The following is a 21,468-nucleotide window of genomic DNA, read 5'->3' as shown; positions in this document are numbered from 1 at the left end:
AAATACTGTTATCAAACCATACAATGACAATAATTATTATTTTAACCAATTATAAAGAAAGACTAAAATAAATTATTGTTGTAATTTACAATTTTACCGTAAACTTTGATAATTGTTTTTTTAAAACACAAGTTGCTAATACTAATATACTAATAGAGTATGATGCCGTCCCCTCGCCGTCTCCAGGTGGTCATGGAGATGCTGCTGACGGGCCGCCCCATCTCGGCTCAGGACGCTCTTCTTCACGGGCTGGTCAGTAGAGTGGTGTGTGAGGAGCAGCTAGAGGAGACGACGCTGGCCATCGGCAGGCGTGTGTGTGAGTGCAGCCGGCCCGTGGTGGCTCTCGGGAAGAGTGTGTTTCACAGACAGATGTCCGAGGGCCGGGACGCGGCGTACGCTCGTGCTTCTGCTGCCATGGTGGAGAACCTGGCGCTGTGGGACGGGCAGGAGGGCGTCAGGGCGTTCCTGGAGAAACGCAGGCCTGTGTGGAGCAACACCGATGAGGAAGCACACATGTGACCCCACAAACACAACAAAACAATCAAGACCTACTCGCAACCTTTTATTGAACGTTTATATGACTCACACACATCTTGCTTCTTCAACTGTGATGTCTTAATAAAGGGAATAGTTCATTTTTGGGTGAATTATTACTATTTTTAAAGGGATGGTATAATGCCATTTTCACAAGATGTAAAACAAGTCTGTATGTGAAGTTTGAGCTCAAAATACCCCACAGATATCTTTATATAGCAATTGTCACTTTTTGAGCAGTTTTTGTGTCTGTGCCTTTAAATGCAAATGAGCTGCTGCTCCCGGCACAGGGGGCGGAGCTACAACAGCTCTTGTGTGTTTGCGGCTTTAATTACCTCACACAGACACACACTGAACATTTCAAAAACTTTTAGCCTTATGTTCAAACCGGAGTCAGACAAACATTGAGACTGAAGAAGAAGTGACAACGTTTCTGAATGGTTAGTTGATTAATTTATGAAGCTGATGTAGTTAACTATCTTCTAGTCATTGATTAGCATATTCTGTCATGATAATCTATAAATCGTGTTCCGGGGGCGGGTTTATGTAAATTTTAGGGAGGAATGTGGTGTAGTCTCTACCAGCCGTGTGTTGTAGTCCTTAAAAAGCGATTTCTGTAAAAGCAAATATCTCCCTTTGCTCTGAGCTTTGAGCGTCGTAACTTTGCAGATGTTGTTTATGCTCAAACAGCAACATTACACACTAACTACAGTTAGAAAAGTAAATCAGCCACCCCTTGAAATGCGTTTGCTGCTCTGAACGTCCCAGGAATGCTTTAATTAATGAAGGACAACACACACAAATAAATCTTCAAAATAATTTGATCCTCTACTTGTTTTGAAACATAAGTCTTTAGGAGCTCAAATGAAACCTCTCCTGACGTCTGCTGGTCGATTCCCTCCCGGACGCAGATTCCGTCGGCCAATGGGAACGCTCAATCCGGGGAGATGACCCGGGAGTGGGCCAATGGGGTCGAAGCGTGGGCGGGGCAGAAGAACAGGTGACTGGTCGTAGTCTCCTCCGATGATGCCGGGAGGGTAGAGCGGGAGCGGGAGCGGGAGCGGGGGGGACGGGAACGGGGAAAGAGGGAAAATTGGAGGAACGTGGTGTGGATAAAAGCGGCATCTGTGTACATTCTTCTGTTTATACTTCTTTTTGTAAAGCTGAGGGCAAAGCGAAAAGTCACGTCAGCTTTATACAATACAGATTGTTTCAAACTTCATCAGATATGAGACAAATTCTCTGAAGAGATGGTGTCAATTATTCAGCTCAATTATGTAAAGTTCATCAATTATGAAATGAGTTCAATTCAGCACTATCACAACTGTGTTATTATTCATCTCAAGTCAACTCAATATTGACTGAATAAAGGACAGTTCAGCAGAGGTAAGAGTTTAGAATAGCATTTATAAAAGTAATCAAATTAAGAATGTAATATTCATTTTAGATTGTTTGGTGACTCGAGGGTCAGTGAGAAATTACTCCTTTCATAATTATATTGAAAATAAATAAACTGCTAAATTTAAATTCCTCTTATTATCAGTTTCAATTTTTATTTTGCTGTTACATTACATCATAAAATCAAAGTCTTTTATATGCATCAAAAATATGATTACTGATTAAAAAAAAAAATTTAGATTGTGATAGATATTAAATAGATATTGAAAAATCAATTAATCCTTTAATAAGGATATTGAAAATAAATAAATTGCTAAATTGAATATTACATTGCCATTAATGTGGTTAATTGAATGTTTTGATTATAATATTGCAGAACATGATCATAAGTAATTTAAACATTTTTTTAATTATTGAGAGCCAATGCTATAAGAGATGGTTTCTAGATATGATTGACAGATGTTTTGCTCACCTCTTTCCAGTCAGTGTCTCTCTGTTGATTTCCTGCAGAAAAGCGCACTGCAAAACCACACAACACTCGTCTCAGTTACACTTCATCTGTCTGATGTGTGTTTAATGTTACTGTGTGTGCTGTGTGTCTGGTTAGATAGATATACCCCTAAAGTCTCTGTGCAGCAGGTGTCTCCAGAGTGAAGGATCTTGGGTAGCGACGTTCAGGTCTCGGCACACAGCCGACAGCGAGACGAGAGAGACGACGTCCAGGAGCCGTAACACACGCAACAGGAGCTCAGGAGGAAGAACAGCCAGACCGAACAGAGCCGGCAGACCCAGCGCTGCAGAACACACACACACACACACACACACACACACACATCAAACACTCTGAACGGACACACGCACCAGTTTGAGCGCATTGCGAGAGGAATACTCACCCTGTCTGGCAGCGGCCATGAGCGGATACACCAGCTGATCTTTAAAGAGACGAGACAGTTTGCTTAAGTCTCTGTAGACGACGCCCGCGCTGCCGCCTGCGGAAACACACAACTTCAGCTTAAATATGAAAGTGAGATTACCACAGAAAATCACTTTAAAGTCCCCCTGTGGTGAAAATCCAGCGTTTAATGGTGTTTTTAATATGCTTTAACACAAACCATGTGGAAATTCAGAAGTCTGAGTGTTATGTGTAATCAAAATATCTTTGTCCAATGTTGACAAAATATTAGGGATCCATGATATATTGGCCACCATATCGGTATTGGCTTAATGTTATCGGCCTGATAAGAAAATCTGGCCGATATATTAAAGCTGACAAATAATGTATTATTTCCTTCAGCTGAGACTCTTCAGATGTTCAACATGATGGGTTTAAATTGCTTGAAATATGATTGGAGCCTGTCATATAGACTAAATAAAATGATAATGAGAACATCATTATAATTGTGTGCTTGGGAATAATACGGAAGATTCATCAGGACTTTAAGGATCAGCTTCTGTAGTAATCAATCCAGGTCATTTCTCTTGTATTGAATAATGTTAAATGCAATATAAACGTACCAGCCCAATCAGCGGTCACATAAGCCTCTGGCTTCAGCGCCAGCTTGCGAGAGTTCTCCATAGTCTTGTCCATCTTAAAAACAGCTGTTTCACAACACACAGACAAATCCTCAACGGAGAGAAGACAGTGCTGAGCGATAACACCGGCTGTGTGCAGATTAGGGCTGGAACGGTTCACAAAATCCTCCGTTCGGCTCTGGTCACGGTTTTCGGTTAGATTCGGCACACATTGTTAATGTTTTTTCCTTTTTAACAATTTAGAAATACCATACATACAATACATACCATTTACAGTATTTAAAAAATAAGTTATTCTCAAGGTCATGTAATCAGAAAACTGAAAGAATGAGGCAGCTTGATCTTAGGAATAGACTGTAATGATCATAAATGAAATCTGTGAGATTCTGATCCAGCAAAAGGGGAAATGTTGTTCATTTCAACAGGCTTTTCATTTATTTGTAAAAAGGTTTAAAACTGTTGGCCTTAAACAAATTGTAGCTGCGAACAAAAACACTTATTGCCAAATTAAAAGAATAGGCTTTCTTGTCACCGTTACACCAGACACGATAAAAGGTATGCCATGTTATATAAAAGCTTTTCCATATTAATCAGAGTTTTGTCCTAACCAGCCGCGACGGCGACACGTCATGATTGTACTTTAGAAACACACCAGACCCGAACAATACACACGTGTCTCGACTCTCGAACCGTGACAAGTGGACTGAACGATTATTTTCATGAACCGTTCCACCCCTAATGCAGATTAACGCACCATTAATGACGAGCGTTTGGCCCATCGGCACAGACACCACTGACACCAGGCTGTTCTCCAGAAGTGGGTGGGCGTACTGAAGCCTGTACACGCCCCCTGCCGCCCGCCAGCCAATCGGCATCTCGCCTGAGTTCACATTAGAACCCTGAAAGAGAGAATAACCGATGTGAGACTTATGAGTCGTGCCGGTAATATGGCGTATTGCAGTAATAAACATGCATGGAACGGTAACACTTTACAATAAGGTTCATTAGTTAACATTAATGTATTAACTAACATGAACTAACAATGAGCAATACATTTGTTACAGTATCTTTGTTAATGTTAGTTCATAAAAATCCAGCTGTTCATTGTTAGTTCATGTTAGTTCACAGTGCATGATTTTCATAATGTATTAGTAAATGTTGAAATTAATATTAACTAAGATTAATAAATGCTGTAGAAGTATTGTTCATTCTTAGTTCATGTTAACTAATGTTAACTAATGAACCTTATTGTAAAGTGTAACGCATGGAACTTATCATTTGCACTTCGAATTACCATAAATAATTCTAGGTACCTTATTGTAAAAAAAAAAATATATATTTTTATAACACACATTAGCTTTTTTAAAAATACATTCAAATTGCAAATTCACTCTCTGACAGTAAGAAAAGTAGAAATAGCGCAGTTAACCGCTTCACAAATTAGCGTTTCTGAACGTCATGAAGAAAAAAAGGAAGTCAAACATGTTTTCAAACAGACGACTTTTACTTTCACTGTGGTGTATATCAAACACCACCAAATACTTAAACATTTTTATATTACTTTAATGAGCTCATTGTATCTGCATTAAATTACTACATTGTTCAAATTAAATTTTTTTTAGCTAACTGTGATTTTGTATATGTACATTTCTGAAATACAGAACTTAGACAGATCGCTCTAAATTGTAATATAGACTTGTGTACTTTCTGTAAAGCTGCTTTGAAATGATGTGTATTGTGAAAAGCGCTATACAAATAAACATGAACTGAATTGGTGAATCAGGTGACCTCTGACCTGTGGAAGGAAGCCGGTCTCCAGCAGCAGTAAATGCGCCGCTAGCATCAGACAGTCTGATGTGTTTCTGCATGTCGCTGAGTCCAGGAGCCTCTCGAGTGTGTGAGGAATCACTCCCTCCTCCTCCGTCTCACAGCACAGGAGCGGTGGAGGAGCGGACACACACTCCTCGTCCTCCAACCACTCCTCTATCCCAGCATCCCTCGCACTCATGCTGTCTGCGCCACCGGCCTGAGTCAGGACACACACACACACACACACAGAGTCACACCATCAGGGTGTTTGTCATTTCACTTTCTTTTCTTTGGTTGTTGCTGCTTATAAAATAACCCAGCAATGCAGTTTTAGGGCCCTGGGAAATCGCTTTTGTTTTATTTTTCCTAAATGATGTGTTTTCTGTTTACATTTTTAAAATAAAAGTTCACAAATCAAAAAGGATGTCTAATCCAATCAAATGCATAATAAAACTTTAACAATTTAAAATGTATTAAATTGAACCATAATAGAGCCTTTTCAGAAATTCAATGTTGACTGGTTTCATTCATCAAGATTCTATGATTTAATGCAACTTTATAATAATAAAAACAGTGGTAATCAAATGAATGCACAACATTTTGTGTATATTATAGTTTGTATAATGCACTAAATTCTAAATCTTTCATTAACAAACTTCAATATCTAATATTTCTATATATGTAGGCTATATATGTGTGTGTGTGTTTATGTTTGTATGGTCCTGAGATACTGTATTATTTTAATCCTACTGTCCATTATTTGAGGGTGGGATCTCACCTCCTCGCTGGGGCCGGGTGTGTTTTCTGCTCCACTCGGGGTTTCTGGGGCAGTTTGTGTTTGCTGAGAGCTGCCCTGGGGCAAAATCACACTGATCATATCTCCAGAAACAACCCCAGCGGAGGACAGCGTCTGTCCCGTGTCCAAAAGCTCCTCCGTCCCGTTCAGAGACAGCCGGAACTCCACATCAGATCTGCACAGAAAGAGAAAGAGATGACAGATGGCAAGCCGTTTTGACTTTTATTCAATTCCAGATGTAATTCCTGATGTTACTAGTAGAAATCTGATTCCTGATATCAAGAATTATCATTTTAACTAGTGAAAATTGAATGGTTGATATCAGCACTTCATATCCTGGAAATGAGTAAAAGTCAAAACGGCTTGCCAGTGCTTCAGATGGGCAGAAATGAAAGTGTGAACATTATATCTGTGCAATACTATCAAACCAAACTCATGTGGAAAATCCAGCTAATAATAATAATAATCAGCATCAAATGTTTAGAAGTATCGTTACAATTGTATGTACATCAAATATATATATATATATAAAAAGATGTATAGACAAGAATAAGTAAATATAAACAACAGTGACAGATGGAAAACTTGTAGAAATGTAATCTTGGCACCTAACTGAAGCACTAAAATGACCCACTGGAAACACATAAACGACACCTAATGAAAGCTCACCCCAGCAGAGTGTCTCTGATCCGGACTCTGAGCTCGGAGAGAGTCGGTTCTGCTCCGTCCAGTTCCAGTCGCCTGGTGTCTTTGTAGATTCGGACCCGGAGCTTCATTCTAGACAGAAAACAGATCCATGACACATGAAAACAGATCCGTAGATTCGCTTTCACTTCACAGAAAATCTCCAGAACCGCTTTTACTTTCACTAACAGCTAAACTACAAGTGATATTTCACCGTTACCTGCTGAATTTAGTTCAGTGTTCGGTGCCACTGCATATTCAAAAAGAAAAACCTCGAATTAATGTGTTAAATTAAATATTAACGAGACTGAACAAATGTAAACAACACTCACCTTTCAGATACGTCAAAGTAGCGCTGGATCTGCAGCCGAGCAAAACTGCTGAGCGAGAGAGTGTCAAAATAAAAGTCCCATTAGCCATTCTTTAATAAATCTGCCAACTCATTGTCAAGTTTCATAACATTATTTGTCAATCAAATAGTCAGTATGTATTTAAATGTATAAATTACAGTCTATAAATATTTATTTATAAATATCTAATATATACAGCAACAAGACGACAAGGTAGTCTTTTTTTGTAATTTGATGCAAAGGTAATATAACACAAAATATAGTGTTATATATGTAAATACATTTTAAAAAAATGAAAATATAAAAAACTTATGATATAAAACGCAGGGTTTACGATACAGAATGACCGTTAAAACCATGGTTAAAACGCGTCATCATCACTGTCAGTGGAAACGGTCCATTGAAAGTGTGCATTTTCTGTGCTTTTAAATATAATTTAAAAATATAACCCTAACCCTAACCCTACTCGTTATTACAGTGCTTTGTCAGCTTCATCCCGTGTTCACTGCCCCATTTGTTGTAAGTTTATACAAATTATTCTCCATTTACTACATTAATTGCAATAACCTTTTGGAACGTTAGGCGGCGCTGAACATCATCAAACCCGCGACAGTCTATATAAAAGCCAACAGAAGAAGAAGTGGAAGAACCGGAGAAGCGTGTCAAAACAAGTGCGTTCATTAATTTCATTTTAAAATGAGTCGCACGTATAACGATGAGCTTCAGTATCTGGATAAAGTCCACAAAAACTGCTGGCGCATTAAGAAGGGCTTCGTGCCTAATATGCAGGTAAATCACGTGTCAGAAACGCAAACGTGTAACGTTACACTTATGATTCAGTGACGCATATAGAGAATCTGATCATTACATCAATAACAAACTTACTAGTAGTTTGTGTCTGACTGAATTAAATGTCGAATGATGTTTGATCCTCAGGTGGAGGGCATTTTCTATGTCAATGATCCACTGGAGAAGCTGATGTTCGAGGAGCTGAGGAACGCCTGTCGCGGTGGAGGTGACGTCACGGTGCTTTACTAACCCATTTGTACAAACATTATAACAGTAGTGTGAAGAAGTTAATTTACATAGTACTTTTTGCCCTAAATCAAAGTTTGTAACATGGTGATTAATCTCAAAGCTGATTGGCTTAGAAAATAAATACTTCAGGAACTCAATAATCAAACACGCCTGTCAATCATAGTCATAAAACACACCTTGTGCCCAGACTCAAGGTTCATTAACATTATGTGTGGGGTAAATTATCCCAGAAATGGTTATGAAGTACAAAATTCATGATAATATGACATAACACATTAGCGCATTGTTTTAGCCAGCAGAAATTGTAATTGCTCATTTGAATAGAACATATAAACTGTGAGTCAGTATTAGTGAACGATACTCTTGATGTGTTTTCACAGGGTTTGGGGGTTTCTTACCCGCTATGAAGCAAATCGGAAACGTTGCCGCCCTGCCGGGAATCGTACATGTGAGTTAAATTAGCAGGATTTATCATCACATGAAATACATAACCTTGCTTTCAACAACAACAAAAAACATAAACACAGTAGCGCAGAAACTCGAGATTGTCAAAATCAAAGTCCCTAGCAAAACAAATATAAATCTGAAAAAATGTATTTGTCAGTTATTATCAATCAATAACTATAATTTATAAATATCTACTATATAAAGCTACTACTTTGACTTTCAGAAGGTGTTTAACTGTCGTAGGTCAACTGTCGTGTATTAATTACCAAAATGGGGGTGCATTTGAACAGATGGGTCGTTGACCGACAACATAGATATTTGATTTTAGATTAAAAGTTAGGTGCATAAGAGAGAGTATACATTTTAGTTTTTTCCCCCATCATTTTAAATAATATAATTTAGCAGTGCTCTGTCAGCTCAGTGTGTTCACTGCTCCATGCATCGCTGCTCACGGTTTCCTGGTGTACGTCTGTTTTGCAGCGGTCGATCGGCTTACCCGACGTCCACTCCGGATACGGGTTCGCCATCGGAAACATGGCTGCGTTTGACATGTCAAACCCGGATGCTGTGGTCTCTCCCGGTACGTGATGGATCCGCCTCATCCTTATTCTAGTTCAATTTTACATACACAAATCTGAATATCTGAAAGTAAACCCTAAGTTCTGTGTATTTCACTGAGTTTCTTTCTTATAAAAATGCCCTTAAAATGATGAAAAGTAAAAATGCAAAAACCCTTTTTGCTACAATAGAAGAATATGACTTGAAAATTAAACTTTTCTACAAGGTTTGAAATTAACTTTCTACGTTTAAATTGAACTGACTCATGGTGTGTGTGTGTTTTGCGCAGGTGGAGTGGGGTTTGACATTAACTGTGGCGTGCGACTCCTGCGGACGAACCTGGATGAGTGCGACGTGCAGCCGGTGAAGGAGCAGCTGGCCCAGTCCATGTTTGACCACATTCCCGTCGGAGTCGGATCCAAGGGCGTCATTCCGATGGGTGCAAAGTAAACACTGTCATTCCCCATTACACTAGCTCAAGAAAGCTGTCGTCTTTCTCGTTTATTTCTTCTTAACTTACTTGGCAACAGCCGGGTATCCAGATGTTTAATGCATTAAATAAAATGGGGTAAAAACTAGGGATGCACGATATATATCGGCCACCATGTCGATATCGGCCGATATATATGTTCATTTTCAATGTTATCGTAATCGTCCCGATAAGAAAATTTGGCCTATATATATATATATATATATATATATATATATATATAATATAAGCCGAATTGTTTATTTCCTTCAGCTGAGACGCTTCAGATGCGCACTGTTGAATTGCTTGAAATATGATTGGAATCAAAAAGGAAAATACAGTGAAGTGCAACATGTGCTAATGTTTTACTCTTCTGATACTCAAACATGAACTTTTTCAGTCGCATGTAATATTCACTACCATTCAAGTCTGTCATATAGGCTACATAAAATTATAATAAACTTAGTTGTAATTGTGTGCTTGGGACATGGATTTTGTTTTTGTAACCAGGCTCTCAAAAATTATATAAAAATTTAGATTTATTGGTTATCGGTATTGGCCAGAATTTTAACATCGCTGCATATATAACATCGCCATAGTAATAATGTAGTTTCTCAATGAGGAATATCCTAATACATAATCATAATTATGTTAATACTTCTTAAATGTTTAACTCCTTTAATTGTGTGTGTATATAATTGTTTTTTTTTATCAGTGCTACATGACTAGAGAAATCAGAGAAAGAGATTTTTCTAGTGAAACTCCCAAAATGCAGCAGTTTGGTCTGTAGTTTTTATAAAAGTCCTGGAGCGGTTAAAATTCCGCCGGATGATGCAAAAAGATGCGTTTATGCTGCTAGATAAAAAAAGAACATATTACTAATTCAAATAGTATATAAATAATACTAAAATAACAGTGTCTCACACTCAGGACATGTAAAACTAGCTCTAAGTACGCATGTGTATGTGTGTGTGTGTGTGTGTAGAGATCTGGAGGAGGCTCTAGAGATGGGAGTTGACTGGTCGCTGAGGGAGGGATACGCCTGGGCCGAGGATAAGGAACACTGTGAGGAATACGGCCGAATGCTGCAGGCCGATCCCAACAAAGTCTCGTCCAAAGCCAAGAAGAGAGGACTGCCACAGGTACACACACACACACACACTTACAAAAACTGCAGCAAAACATTCACATCAGACTCAGTGCTTGTGTGTTTTACGGTTGTATAGAGGCTAGAGTAACCAAAAAAAAGAATTTGAAACTGTTTTGGAGGGCCGAAGTCATTGACAGAAACATCATGTGATCGATGGATCAGGTTTCGGCTGCGGAGAGACCGCTTGTTAATGTCACCAGGGTTTGAAATGAACAGTGGCGGGAAACGCTGTCAAATCACGAGCCAATTTGGCGTGTTACTTATGTTCGCTCACTTTGCTGGGAAGTTCGTGTCAGACAAATCTGCGCAGATTTAGTGCAAATACTCGTGAGTCATCATGATATATTAAATACAGCGTATTGCACATAATCTGCTCATATCTGCTTACTTGAACACACTCGTCACTACGCAACACATAACGAAACACTTGTTAATTTGCTTTGAAGCAATAGCGAAGATTATAAAGCATTTGGTGAACAGAAAAGACATTATTATTTTCTAAAGTCCTACTTTTTTTTAATGTTCTTTGTACTGTATTAATCTGGGCACCTAAAACACATTTATGGTGATGAGGATGAAAGAGGAAGAGATGCTGGATGACAGGATTCTGTTTGAATAAGAAATCAGTGTATGAAATCCAAATTTTATAACATGTATATAAGCTGTGATGTAGTGAATCAATTTTTTTTATTTTTTTTGGCTAGTAGAAGTCCTGAATGGCCGGTAACTTATATTTAGTAGCTAAATTGGCCGGTGAGTGAAAAAGTGAATGTCAAACCCTGAACGTCACGTGACGTTTCATTTACTTCAGGAGAGCCAATCAAGGTCTATAAACTAGAACAGAATAACACCATAAAACATTCATTATATTTTTACTTAACCTGTTGTCTTTATTATTTAATGTACGTTTGAATAAATCTAAAAGTTATTACAACTGCACTATTTAAATGTTTATATTTCAACTACGAGATGGAGTAGAAACATCATTAAGAAGTTGATATAAAGACATTTAAATGTTTCTGTATTTGATTCATTAATTGATTATTAAATGTGTTTTGGTTCTTGCCTAAATGAAGACTGGGTGCAGCTCTAGTATAAGGCCTTGTTCTCTTGCTGTGGTGTAGTTGGGGACGCTGGGTGCAGGAAATCACTACGCCGAGATTCAGGTGGTGGACGAGATCTATAATGATTACGCCGCGAAGAAGATGGGCATCGACCACAAGGGGCAGGTGTGTGTGATGATCCACAGCGGCAGTCGAGGCCTCGGCCACCAGGTGGCGACAGGTGAGCATCAACTGATCTGTGGCTGAATTTAAAGAGGCCATATAATGCTCTCACATACTCTTGTTTTCAGGCTCTACTAGAACAGGTTTTCCTGCTTGAATGTTGACTATTCTCCTCATATTCTCCATTGTTGCGGCTCCTCTTTTCCCAGTCTGTCAGTAACGCTCTGTTTAGTTCCTGTCTCTATGAAGCCCCTCCTTCTGAAAAGCACACTGTGCTCTGATTGGTCGGCTGGAGCAGTGTGTTGTGATTGGTCGAGCGCTTCGAGTGTGTTTAGGAAATGTCCCGCCCCTTTCCATAACCACCAGTTTAACACACTACTAACTAACTCAACCAGGCCCCGCCCCTTTATTTCCCACCCTTCTATTGGTGGATCTCATGTGCGTGACAGGTTGCCCCGCCCTCGTCATCAGAGAAGAGTCTCTGCAAGAGGGAGTGGAAGTTATTTTGGTCAAGAGTTTGAGATGCATGAATAAAAAAAAAAGAGTCTGAAATTTTCGCACATTAAAATATAAATACGACCTTGCGTTGTCAGTCACGTTTACACACTGCCTCTGAAACTTCACCCATCATAAAAATAATTTGGATTGGGTTTGATTTTCTGTGTTTTCGTAGCAAGCATTTTGAGGTGTTTTGACAATTCAGAGCCACCGAATGACGAATACGAAAAAACGCGAAGGCCCTTAACGCAGTAATTATTTTTGTATTTTTGTTTAGATGCTCTGGTTGCCATGGAGAAGGCGATGAAGCGAGATCAGATCGTGGTAAACGACCGTCAGCTGGCCTGCGCCCGCATCTCGTCTCCCGAGGGTCAGGACTATCTGAAGGGCATGGCGGCCGCCGGGAACTACGCCTGGGTCAACCGATCCTCCATGACCTTCCTCACCCGACAGGTCAGCTCAAACACTCGTCAGGAGAACACGTCTTAAAGGTGCAGTGTGTGGTTTTTAGCGGCATCTAGTGGTGAGCTTACAAATTGCAACCGACAGAAGTTACTGTGGCGACAGGAAGTGATGTCGTCATCTGAGACGGCAGAGTAGCCAGTTCAGCAATGAGGTTTCTTTATGAAGATAAATGAAGAAATTAGGTTTACTTGATTATTCAGTAATTAATTATTCTTTGCACGAAGAACAACATGGTGACGAAACGCGCTTTGTAGTAGTTTGTCCGTTTAGGGCTCCTGTAGAAACAGTGGCGCAAAATTGCTATTTCAATGTAAGCGGACCGGCGGTGTGTGTAGAGAGAAATGGCTCATTCTAAGCTAATGAAAACATAACGGTTCATTAATTAAGGTCTTTATACACCACTGAAAACAGTGATGTATATTATATTGCATTTCTGTAAATATTACACAAAGCACCTTTAAAGGGATAGTTCACACAAAAAATTAAATGGTCATTTACTCCCTCATGTCGTCATCTTCGAAACGCATATTAGGATATTTTTAATGAAATCTGAGAGATTTCTGTCCCTCCATTGAAAGTCTATTCACCCAGAACTCTCAAGACGTTCATACATGGAAAATGTTTGAGTTTGTTGATCGAAGTTTATGTGAATAAAAGCCTAAATTCAATCTCTTCATCATATAAAGCGATCGGGTCTCTTTTAAAATTTGGATTAAACCACTAAATTCATATAGATTAGTTTAACTCTCGCTTTATGAACTTTTAGAAGCATCATTTGTTTAAAGTCCCCCTGTAGTCAATCATTTTATCCCTTAAAACTCATCTTTGATCACCAAAATTACATTTAAACGTTTTTTCCTTTAAAAAAATTCGTCATGCCTTAAAATATCTTGAATGTAACTCGACACCCTTTCCTCATTTAGTATGCGTGGTTCTATTAATATGCAAATGATCCCCGCCTCCACTCACTCAGCTCAGAGATCCACTGGTTGACGATCACACATCGATCTGATTGGTTACAAGGTAGTTTGTGACGTCAGAAACACCAGCGATTTCAAAGCGTCTTTGGTTCACTGCAGTTTTAAGGAGGAAACACTCAGCAATGCTGTCGACTTATGAATTTACACATGGTTTGCATATTAAAAACACCACATAGACACACAAACAACATTAAAAGCTGGATTTACACCACAGGGGGACTTTAACTTTTGGTAGTGTTACTATTGCATTGTGGGATACAGTGTGCCTACAGGACATTAGCATAATGTGCCGTGTCTGAAGCACGTGTCGCAGGTTTTGCTGTTGAACGTGTCCGTACTGACCTTCACTGCAGGCCTTCTCTAAAGTCTTCACCACGACACCAGACGACCTGGACATGCACGTCATCTACGACGTCTCGCACAACATCGCCAAGGTGGAAGAGCACATGGTGGACGGCAAACAGAAGACGCTTCTCGTGCACCGGAAGGGCTCGACACGGGCGTTTCCACCACACCATCCGCTCATACCCGTCGACTATCAGGTGTGTGAGCAAACCTTCATCCAGACACCTTCAACATTTCTCACATTATCAGTTTATTCGCTATAGTTTAGAGAACGGTAATGAAACATGAGCAGAACTCAGTTGATATTTGACTGGTTTTGTCCGTCCTTCTGTTAGACTGTCTCACACATGAATTATGTTGAATATCTGTCAGCTGTTAAATTTAACTACACAATTAGATAATACCAGTTTAGCTCAACCAATCACCAAGCAATGCTTCATTGTGTTCAGCCTGTGTGTAAAAAGAGCATTAGCAATTAAAGACAACACACTTCAGCAAAACATGACTACAACAGTCCTTTTTGTTCCAAATTTTTATATTTACTGGTAGTCGCTGTATTAAGAATTTTTGGGTATAATATGTCACAGTTTACTTTATTTTGCTCTCCTCACATAAATCAACTATAGTGGCCTGCACACTAGTAAAACAATAAATTATATTATATATTTTTGGTTTGTCTATGAACGGAATCAAACAAGAAAACAATGTACTTTTTATTTCAATTCTTCTTACTTGTGAATGTGCAAGACCTTCTTCCTAATGTTTTCTCCTGTCCTCCAGCTGACGGGCCAGCCGGTTCTGATCGGGGGAACCATGGGCACCTGCAGTTACGTGCTGACGGGCACAGAGCAGGGCATGACCGAGACGTTCGGCACCACGTGTCACGGAGCGGTGAGTGACCCGAGGAGTGTGTAGCAGCGATTCTAACACTAGCTTACATGTCAAGTCTCAATATAGACTGTTGACATGCACCCATGCTATACTCTCTAAATGTCATAATCATTTGTTAAACAAGCATTCATTACTATCACACATTTATGAAATACATACATGAGATCACTCTGCTCCTGCTGATCGACTGTCCTGCACAGTTCATCTCCAACCCTAATCAAACACACCTGAAGCAACCAATTAAGGTCTTTAGGGTCACTTGAAAATTAAAGGCAGGTGTGTTTGATTAGGGCTGGAGATGAACTGTGCAGGACGCGAAAAAATTTTTTGCAGGGTGGTAGCAGAAAACTCATTAATATTCATTAGGTAAGTCATCCCTGATTGGTCTGATGACCTACCCCAACCCCGCCCCTAAACCTACCCGTCACTGGGGTTAAGACCAATCAGGGATGACTTCCCTAATGAATATTAATGAGTTTTCCGCTACCACCCTGCAAAAAAAAAAAAATCGCGTGCAGGACAGTCGATCGGCAGGAGCAGGGCACCCCTGCTCTAAATTGTAATGTGGACTCATGCATTTTCTGTAAAGCTGCTTTGAAATGATGTGTATTGTGAAAAGCGCTATACAAATAAATGTGAATTGAATGGTTTCACAGCAGCTTTACAGCGATAAGATTAAAGTAACAGAGATTGTTTAGGCTTTACAGCAGATCTAGAATAAAGTTATTGTCCAGATAAAGTTAGTTTTGATTGATTCACTTCCGTTGCAAAGATCATTAGTTATTAACTTAGGGGCCGCTAACACTGATGTGTGTTTGTGAACGCTGTAGGGTCGAGCTCTATCCAGAGCCAAATCCAGACGCAACATCGACTTCCAGGATGTTCTGGATAAACTGGCAGACATGGGCATCGCCATCAGAGTCGCGTCACCAAAGCTGGTGATGGAGGAGGTGAGACCGGTCCACTCTCGTTTTGGTTACTTTTATTTAAATTAAAGATCCAAAACCACAGAAAAAAAGTATATTTTATGCATTTACGCCATGTCAGCAACAAGGCTAATTTCATAGCGAAAACAGAATAAACCAATTCATACGATTAAAAAACTATATAAGACATTTCAGGCTATTACAAGATAGATATTCTAATACATTCAGGTGATACTTTCTTTTTAAATGCATTGGTTGCATTATATTTTATTACAAATATTTAATTTAATTAACACAAAATGGTCACAAATAAAATTTTTTTTAACTGTTAACTATCACTTATTAGTAGATTTCTAAGTCCATTCCAAAGAGCAGAAACAATTGTTTTATTTCTTTAGATTTGTATGATAGTTTTATTATTTTAAATGCAAAGTCAATTATATTTTAAGTTGCTTTGTGGCCTTATTTTAACTGTTAAGCTTGTAGAATAGTGTTAAATCAGCAGTTTGCTTTTTATATTTGAAGACACGATATTTATTTTTTCAATAATCATCCTAGAATAAAATGCATTGAATAAATGTATGCTATTATATTCAACTTTTGTGACTTAAATGGGAACAAATGTATTTATCTTTGTAATTCCAGTTTTGTTTAACTGTTAAGCTTAACCTTTATTAGTAGACCCAGGATTGAAGAACTGATCCAGTAGAATAGATGTTAAACTGGAAGTTTCATTCGGTTCTTTTGTTTTATTAAAGGGGTCATGATATGAGAAATCAAACTTGCCTTTATCATTTGAAATAAGAGGTCTTTGTACCATTAAAACATCCACATTATAAACGGCAAGTAAATGATTTCATAATGCTTCATCTGTAAACTATGGATAATCTGTCGTTAGCCAATCATAACTGGCTGTTTTCAGACAGAGGGTCAGAATGAAGATTGAAAATAACATAACATGTTTAACATTTAGAAGTGAACCTCAAGGAACATTAAAATGTCATGACCTCTTTAATCAACTCATTTGTAAGCCTCCAAAAAAGCTGAAAAGTAGAATAGCCGTTTGAAAACATTAAATCTCAATGCACGCTTTTAACACGTGTTGTCTTGCACATCAGGCTCCTGAATCCTACAAGAACGTCACAGATGTGGTGAACACGTGCCATGACGCCGGCATCAGTAGAAAGGCCATCAAGCTCCGACCCATCGCTGTGATTAAAGGTTAAAGCGTCGTGGCGAAGGCGGAGAAAGGCCCTAAATCCTGAACGCAATCAGGATTAAAGACTGAAGATTCGATTGAGTCTCACATTTCTGCACTTATGAAGGGGGAGTGGCTCACATCAGTGTTAGTTTTGTTTCGGGTTAAAGGTTAATTTAAATCAGCACGTTCACGTTGGTCAGAATCCACTACAGCTGGAGATCAGACTGAGATTAGTAAATACTTTATTGGTCATGACAAAAGATCCACAAAAGGGAGTGAGAGGGGCGTGTCCCAGCATATCAAAAATAAATCAAGTTTACACAGTCTACCTTTCACGTCTTTCTCTCCTCTTATTTGGCATAAACACAGTGGGCTTGACGAGCAGGACTGAGTAACAGGTGTGTGTTGGGTAAATCACAGCAAGTCTGAAGCAAAGACTCATGGGCTTTGAGAGAACAGTCAGTCTAATACATTTCAGTTTATGGGAAAGTGCTTCCTCCATTTATATTGGGATACCTTTTTCCCCATCATGATTCTCAAGTGTGATTTAAGTTGAATCGGCCCGAACTTTCCATGTGTCCGTATCTGAAGTGGGATCCAGGGACGAAAGGGTTAATACATGTGCAGTGTCTCACAAAATCAAACACAGATTGTCAAAAACATCATTCTAACAGAAGAGACTGGCGCAAATGCACGTCAGATAGACTCTATGGTGAGAGTTTAAGATAAATGTTCCAACAAAATGATTCCTAGCAGCGTTTCCTAACTGAGACATGCGCACTGCAGATCCAAGGATCAAACCACCTCGTGGTATTTTCACAGTCAGTAACATTACACGTATTGCATATTTCAAACGGGCTTAAACGACAGCGAATCGCAAGACTGTGACGGAGCCGATAAACATTTAGTGTTGAGTTTGTTCTGAAATGATATGCAGTTACAGTACAGCTCTGATGGGAATGCCGTGGTACACGTTATTTATGGAAAACTGGGGGATTGCTGATAAATTAGCAGTTTATTACCTTAAACTGAAAATAAATGCAAAGCCCTAAAATGATTTGCCAGGTTGAGCCCACATCAAGAGCACTTCCATTTGTTAACCTCGTCACGTCAAACTAAAACCTATGCTTCATTTCTGGAAGTAAAAAAAAATTAAATTAAATCTGCCCTTCTTAAGCTGAAAGTTGAGAAAAATCCGGATTTCTCAAGCGCACACAAAAAAATAAACATTTCATTAAATTCATTCTAGTAATTTTCTGTAACATTTAAGTCATATTTCCAAACAATTAGCATATTTCAATGGAAAAGCATTAAACTCGTGACTTTCCCTTGAAATTCTGTCCAGGACTGAAGCCCCGCCCACCCTCACAAACCCCACCTACTCTCCGTCCTGTCCAATCGCAGACCAGTCCAGGTGGCTGAACCTCCAATGGAGAGCACAACTCTTGATTGGGCCAAGGTCAGTGTGGGGGCGTGGTCACTGTCACGTGACAGCCAATCCCTACGTGACTCCATGTCCGTGGGTGTGGTTAAGCTTCTTTAAGTGCAAAAGTAGCTCCTATGCTAAGCTCTGTCATTATGGTGGTCTGTAAGTGGCGTCGACTGCCGAGCCCCTGAAACGCTCCGCTTGACAATTCCAGTTTTAAAGTTTGGCCTGCTGGAAGAAAACCTACACACACACAGGAAACGGCATGTTAAAACATTTAATGATCTCTGATAACAACATGAATTAAGTGTTTCAACTATAAAGCCCCTGAAATACCTTCATGTAGTTCTTCAGAACCTTAACGTCCGGCTGCTGAAGCACTTGACACAGTTCCTAAGAAGAAAAAAGTTTAAATAAATCAGATATTTGACCAAAATAAAAGTGGCATCATAATACTGCACTCTAAATCAGTCTTTCTTTTAGAAGGCTCGATATTTACGACTAATACCATCAAATACATATTGTTGCCATAACTTAAGTAACAAAAAAAAGTGTTAAAATCTAGATGGTCCCCCTGTGGTTGAAAATTTTGTTTTTAATGTTGTTTGTGTATGTGGTGTTTTTAATGTGCTTAAAGACAAACCATGTGTAAATTCATAAGACGACAGCATTGCTGAGTATACAGTCATTGCTGAGACCGATATATCGGCCTTGGTGACCAATCAGATCAAAGTGTGATCGACAACCAGTGGATCTCTGAGCTGAGTGAGTGGAGGCGGGGCTAATTTGCATTTTCATAGAACCACGCATACTAAATGAGGCAAGGGTGTCGAGTTACATTCAAGATATTTTAAGGCATGACAAATTTCTTTTCAAGGAAAAACGTTTAAATGTGATCAAAGATGAGTTTTAAGGGATAAAATAAAAAGGGACAATTTAATAAATTGTTAAAACTACACCATTAATAGGGCCATATGAAATGTTGTCCATGTTGTCTAATTAAATGTTTCTGGATTCATGATTTAATATAAATGTAATGTCAAAAACAATGGTAATCAAATGAAGGCATAAAACATTCATTTAAATCAAATGAAAACTTTAAAAAGCAAACCTCTGTTGCGCAGCACTTTAATAAATTTTTTTGATATTTCTTAGAATAAAGATTTTATTATTTTTTAATAATTATATTATTACTTTGAGAGGTAAATTCTGTATATTTTTTGTAACAATTTCTTAAAGTAAAGCCGAACTTTTATTTTTTCCTGGGTTGTCGTGAAGAGCTTTGAGTTTGAGTGTGACAATAGTTTTCTCAAATGAAATGGGGAAAAACATTTTTATGACTGGATTCCACGATTTTCCATGTCGCAAAAATCACTTCCTGAGTTCCTCACTTCCTTAACCCTTCCTAAAACCTCGTGGTGTCATCAAATGAAGCGCAAGTAAGTCTCAGAGACATGAAACTTGAATTGTCACAGGTGAGTCATTTCCTCACCTGTGTGATTTCAGGCGAGACCTGCAGCGACGGCAGATACTCCTGAAGAAACTGGATACACTCCGGCCCCTGTGCAAACACCAGACATCAAGCATTAAATACTAATTATTGTTATTACTCAGCGTTGTGTTTTCCCTAAAAAAGACTCACTCTTTTGAGATGAATCATTTGCAGAGTCAGTGTGCACTCCGACAGCGTCTGTAACAGAAGAGCAAATCATTACAAATCACCATTTATATTTAATACAAGCGGTTTATAAAAGCCTGGTCTGTCTTACCAGAACCGTCTGGGCATCTGAAAGGTCAAAGGTTGGTTTGAGAGGGGCCATGAAGCATGCTGGGACGATATGCTTGTAAATGAAATCTGGAAATCCCACCAAACCGTCTTTTCCACCTGAGAAAGAGAACATGTTAAAAAAAGCATTATTTATATATACTATTATAGCAGTGTTTCCCCTACCATTATATAAGGGGGGCGCCCCGCCCTCCTAACGGCTCCCCCCGCCCCCCCTTGGAGGTCAAGTAAATTTGATTTGATTTTCTTTATAGCGCCAGATTACAATTTGTTATTTTATATAAAAAAAAAACTACATGGCCCTTAAGTAATATGTTATTTATCTTATTTCCACGATGGCATGTCTTTTCTGTCTGTGTTTGCGCGTTTACAATTATCCCAATGAGTGCGCACGTGCGCACACTCACACACAAACAAACACTTGCGTCACATACAGTTGAGCACTAGCGGACAGAGAGCGCGCGGCGGGAAATATGTCGCTGAACTGAAGATGGCAACACTCGCTCTACTGCGAGTAGCAGCCGGAGTAGCTCTCCTGCTCCAAGTCTAACGCCCGTTTCACATATATTTCGTTTGCGGTGAGTATTTTTTTCCCGTACACTGCACCCGGATGCAGTCCGTCGATGATCGATCCGTTCCAGTTGCGGTGCGTATACGGCAGTGCAGAGATCGTTTCCGCACCGAGTCTATTTCTGCTGTGCTGCAAACGCTGAATTAAAGTGACAGCGCATGTTTCGTGATCAAAATGAACACCGATTGACCTGAAAATGTAGTAATTTCACCATAAGTGCGATTAATTAAATAAAATGTAGTAATCTCACCATAAATTTATTTAATTAATTACTACTTTTTTCACTTTAAGACTGAGTTAAAGCAAGGAAAACTACAATTTACCTCAACAAGGCGACATAATGAACAACACTCGTCTTATTCGTGGAGGTGGAAAAACAAGTTCTTT

General features: G+C 39.1%; 5 protein-coding genes across 8 annotated transcripts in view; 3 read left to right on the top strand and 2 right to left on the bottom strand.

The window, feature by feature from the left end:
• Positions 1-843, top strand: part of echdc3 (enoyl CoA hydratase domain containing 3) — a 6,298-nt gene extending 5,455 nt beyond the window's left edge. The window contains exon 5 of the mRNA XM_081363796.1: positions 187-843. Within this exon, the coding sequence (XP_081219922.1) occupies positions 187-519 (333 nt within the window). The 3' untranslated portion in view covers positions 520-843. The remainder of the gene's footprint in view (positions 1-186) is intronic.
• Positions 1-21,468, top strand: part of ripply2 (ripply transcriptional repressor 2) — a 486,302-nt gene that overhangs the window by 14,305 nt on the left and 450,529 nt on the right. The gene's annotated exons all lie outside the window — the stretch shown is intronic.
• On the bottom strand, positions 551-8,206 carry fbxo7 (F-box protein 7). Of its 3 annotated transcripts, XM_081363795.1 has the most exons (12): positions 7,990-8,112; positions 7,087-7,134; positions 6,975-7,004; positions 6,740-6,847; positions 6,053-6,245; positions 5,261-5,491; positions 4,220-4,364; positions 3,448-3,531; positions 2,826-2,921; positions 2,550-2,726; positions 2,405-2,451; positions 551-1,697 (listed from the first exon to the last, which is right to left on the bottom strand). In XM_081363795.1, exons 4-12 carry the CDS (start codon positions 6,844-6,846, stop codon positions 1,395-1,397), a joined length of 1,383 nt encoding a protein of 460 aa, XP_081219921.1. In that variant the 5' UTR covers position 6,847; positions 6,975-7,004; positions 7,087-7,134; positions 7,990-8,112; the 3' UTR covers positions 551-1,394. The 3 variants fall into 3 exon arrangements, with proteins under 3 accessions (XP_081219921.1, XP_081219919.1, XP_081219920.1); XM_081363793.1 differs by lacking the exon at positions 6,975-7,004 and having other exon boundaries at positions 7,990-8,206; XM_081363794.1 differs by lacking the exon at positions 6,975-7,004 and having other exon boundaries at positions 7,087-7,131; positions 7,990-8,115.
• rtcb (RNA 2',3'-cyclic phosphate and 5'-OH ligase) lies at positions 7,685-18,514 on the top strand. The gene is made up of 12 exons (XM_081363792.1): positions 7,685-7,893; positions 8,041-8,119; positions 8,523-8,590; positions 9,070-9,169; positions 9,437-9,593; positions 10,602-10,758; positions 11,891-12,050; positions 12,768-12,943; positions 14,289-14,477; positions 15,061-15,171; positions 16,002-16,121; positions 17,216-18,514. The coding sequence occupies exons 1-12, from the start codon at positions 7,801-7,803 to the stop codon at positions 17,321-17,323; spliced, it is 1,518 nt and encodes a 505-aa protein (XP_081219918.1). The 5' UTR covers positions 7,685-7,800; the 3' UTR covers positions 17,324-18,514.
• xpot (exportin, tRNA (nuclear export receptor for tRNAs)) overlaps positions 17,525-21,468 on the bottom strand; it is a 22,692-nt gene continuing 18,748 nt past the window's right edge. For both annotated transcript variants that reach the window (XM_081363790.1, XM_081363791.1), the window contains exons 21-25: positions 20,494-20,609; positions 20,367-20,414; positions 20,217-20,285; positions 19,061-19,117; positions 17,525-18,967 (exon numbers count right to left, since the gene is read on the bottom strand). In XM_081363790.1, coding sequence (XP_081219916.1) covers positions 18,941-18,967; positions 19,061-19,117; positions 20,217-20,285; positions 20,367-20,414; positions 20,494-20,609 — 317 coding nt within the window. In that variant the 3' untranslated portion in view covers positions 17,525-18,940. The remainder of the gene's footprint in view (positions 18,968-19,060; positions 19,118-20,216; positions 20,286-20,366; positions 20,415-20,493; positions 20,610-21,468) is intronic.

Source organism: Scardinius erythrophthalmus (genome assembly GCF_964197995.2).
Source record: "Scardinius erythrophthalmus genome assembly, chromosome: 4".
In the NCBI taxonomy this organism is placed as follows: Eukaryota; Metazoa; Chordata; class Actinopteri; order Cypriniformes; family Leuciscidae; genus Scardinius; species Scardinius erythrophthalmus.
Note: the sequence above shows the minus strand (reverse complement) of the source record. Positions and strands in the feature narration are given on the sequence as shown.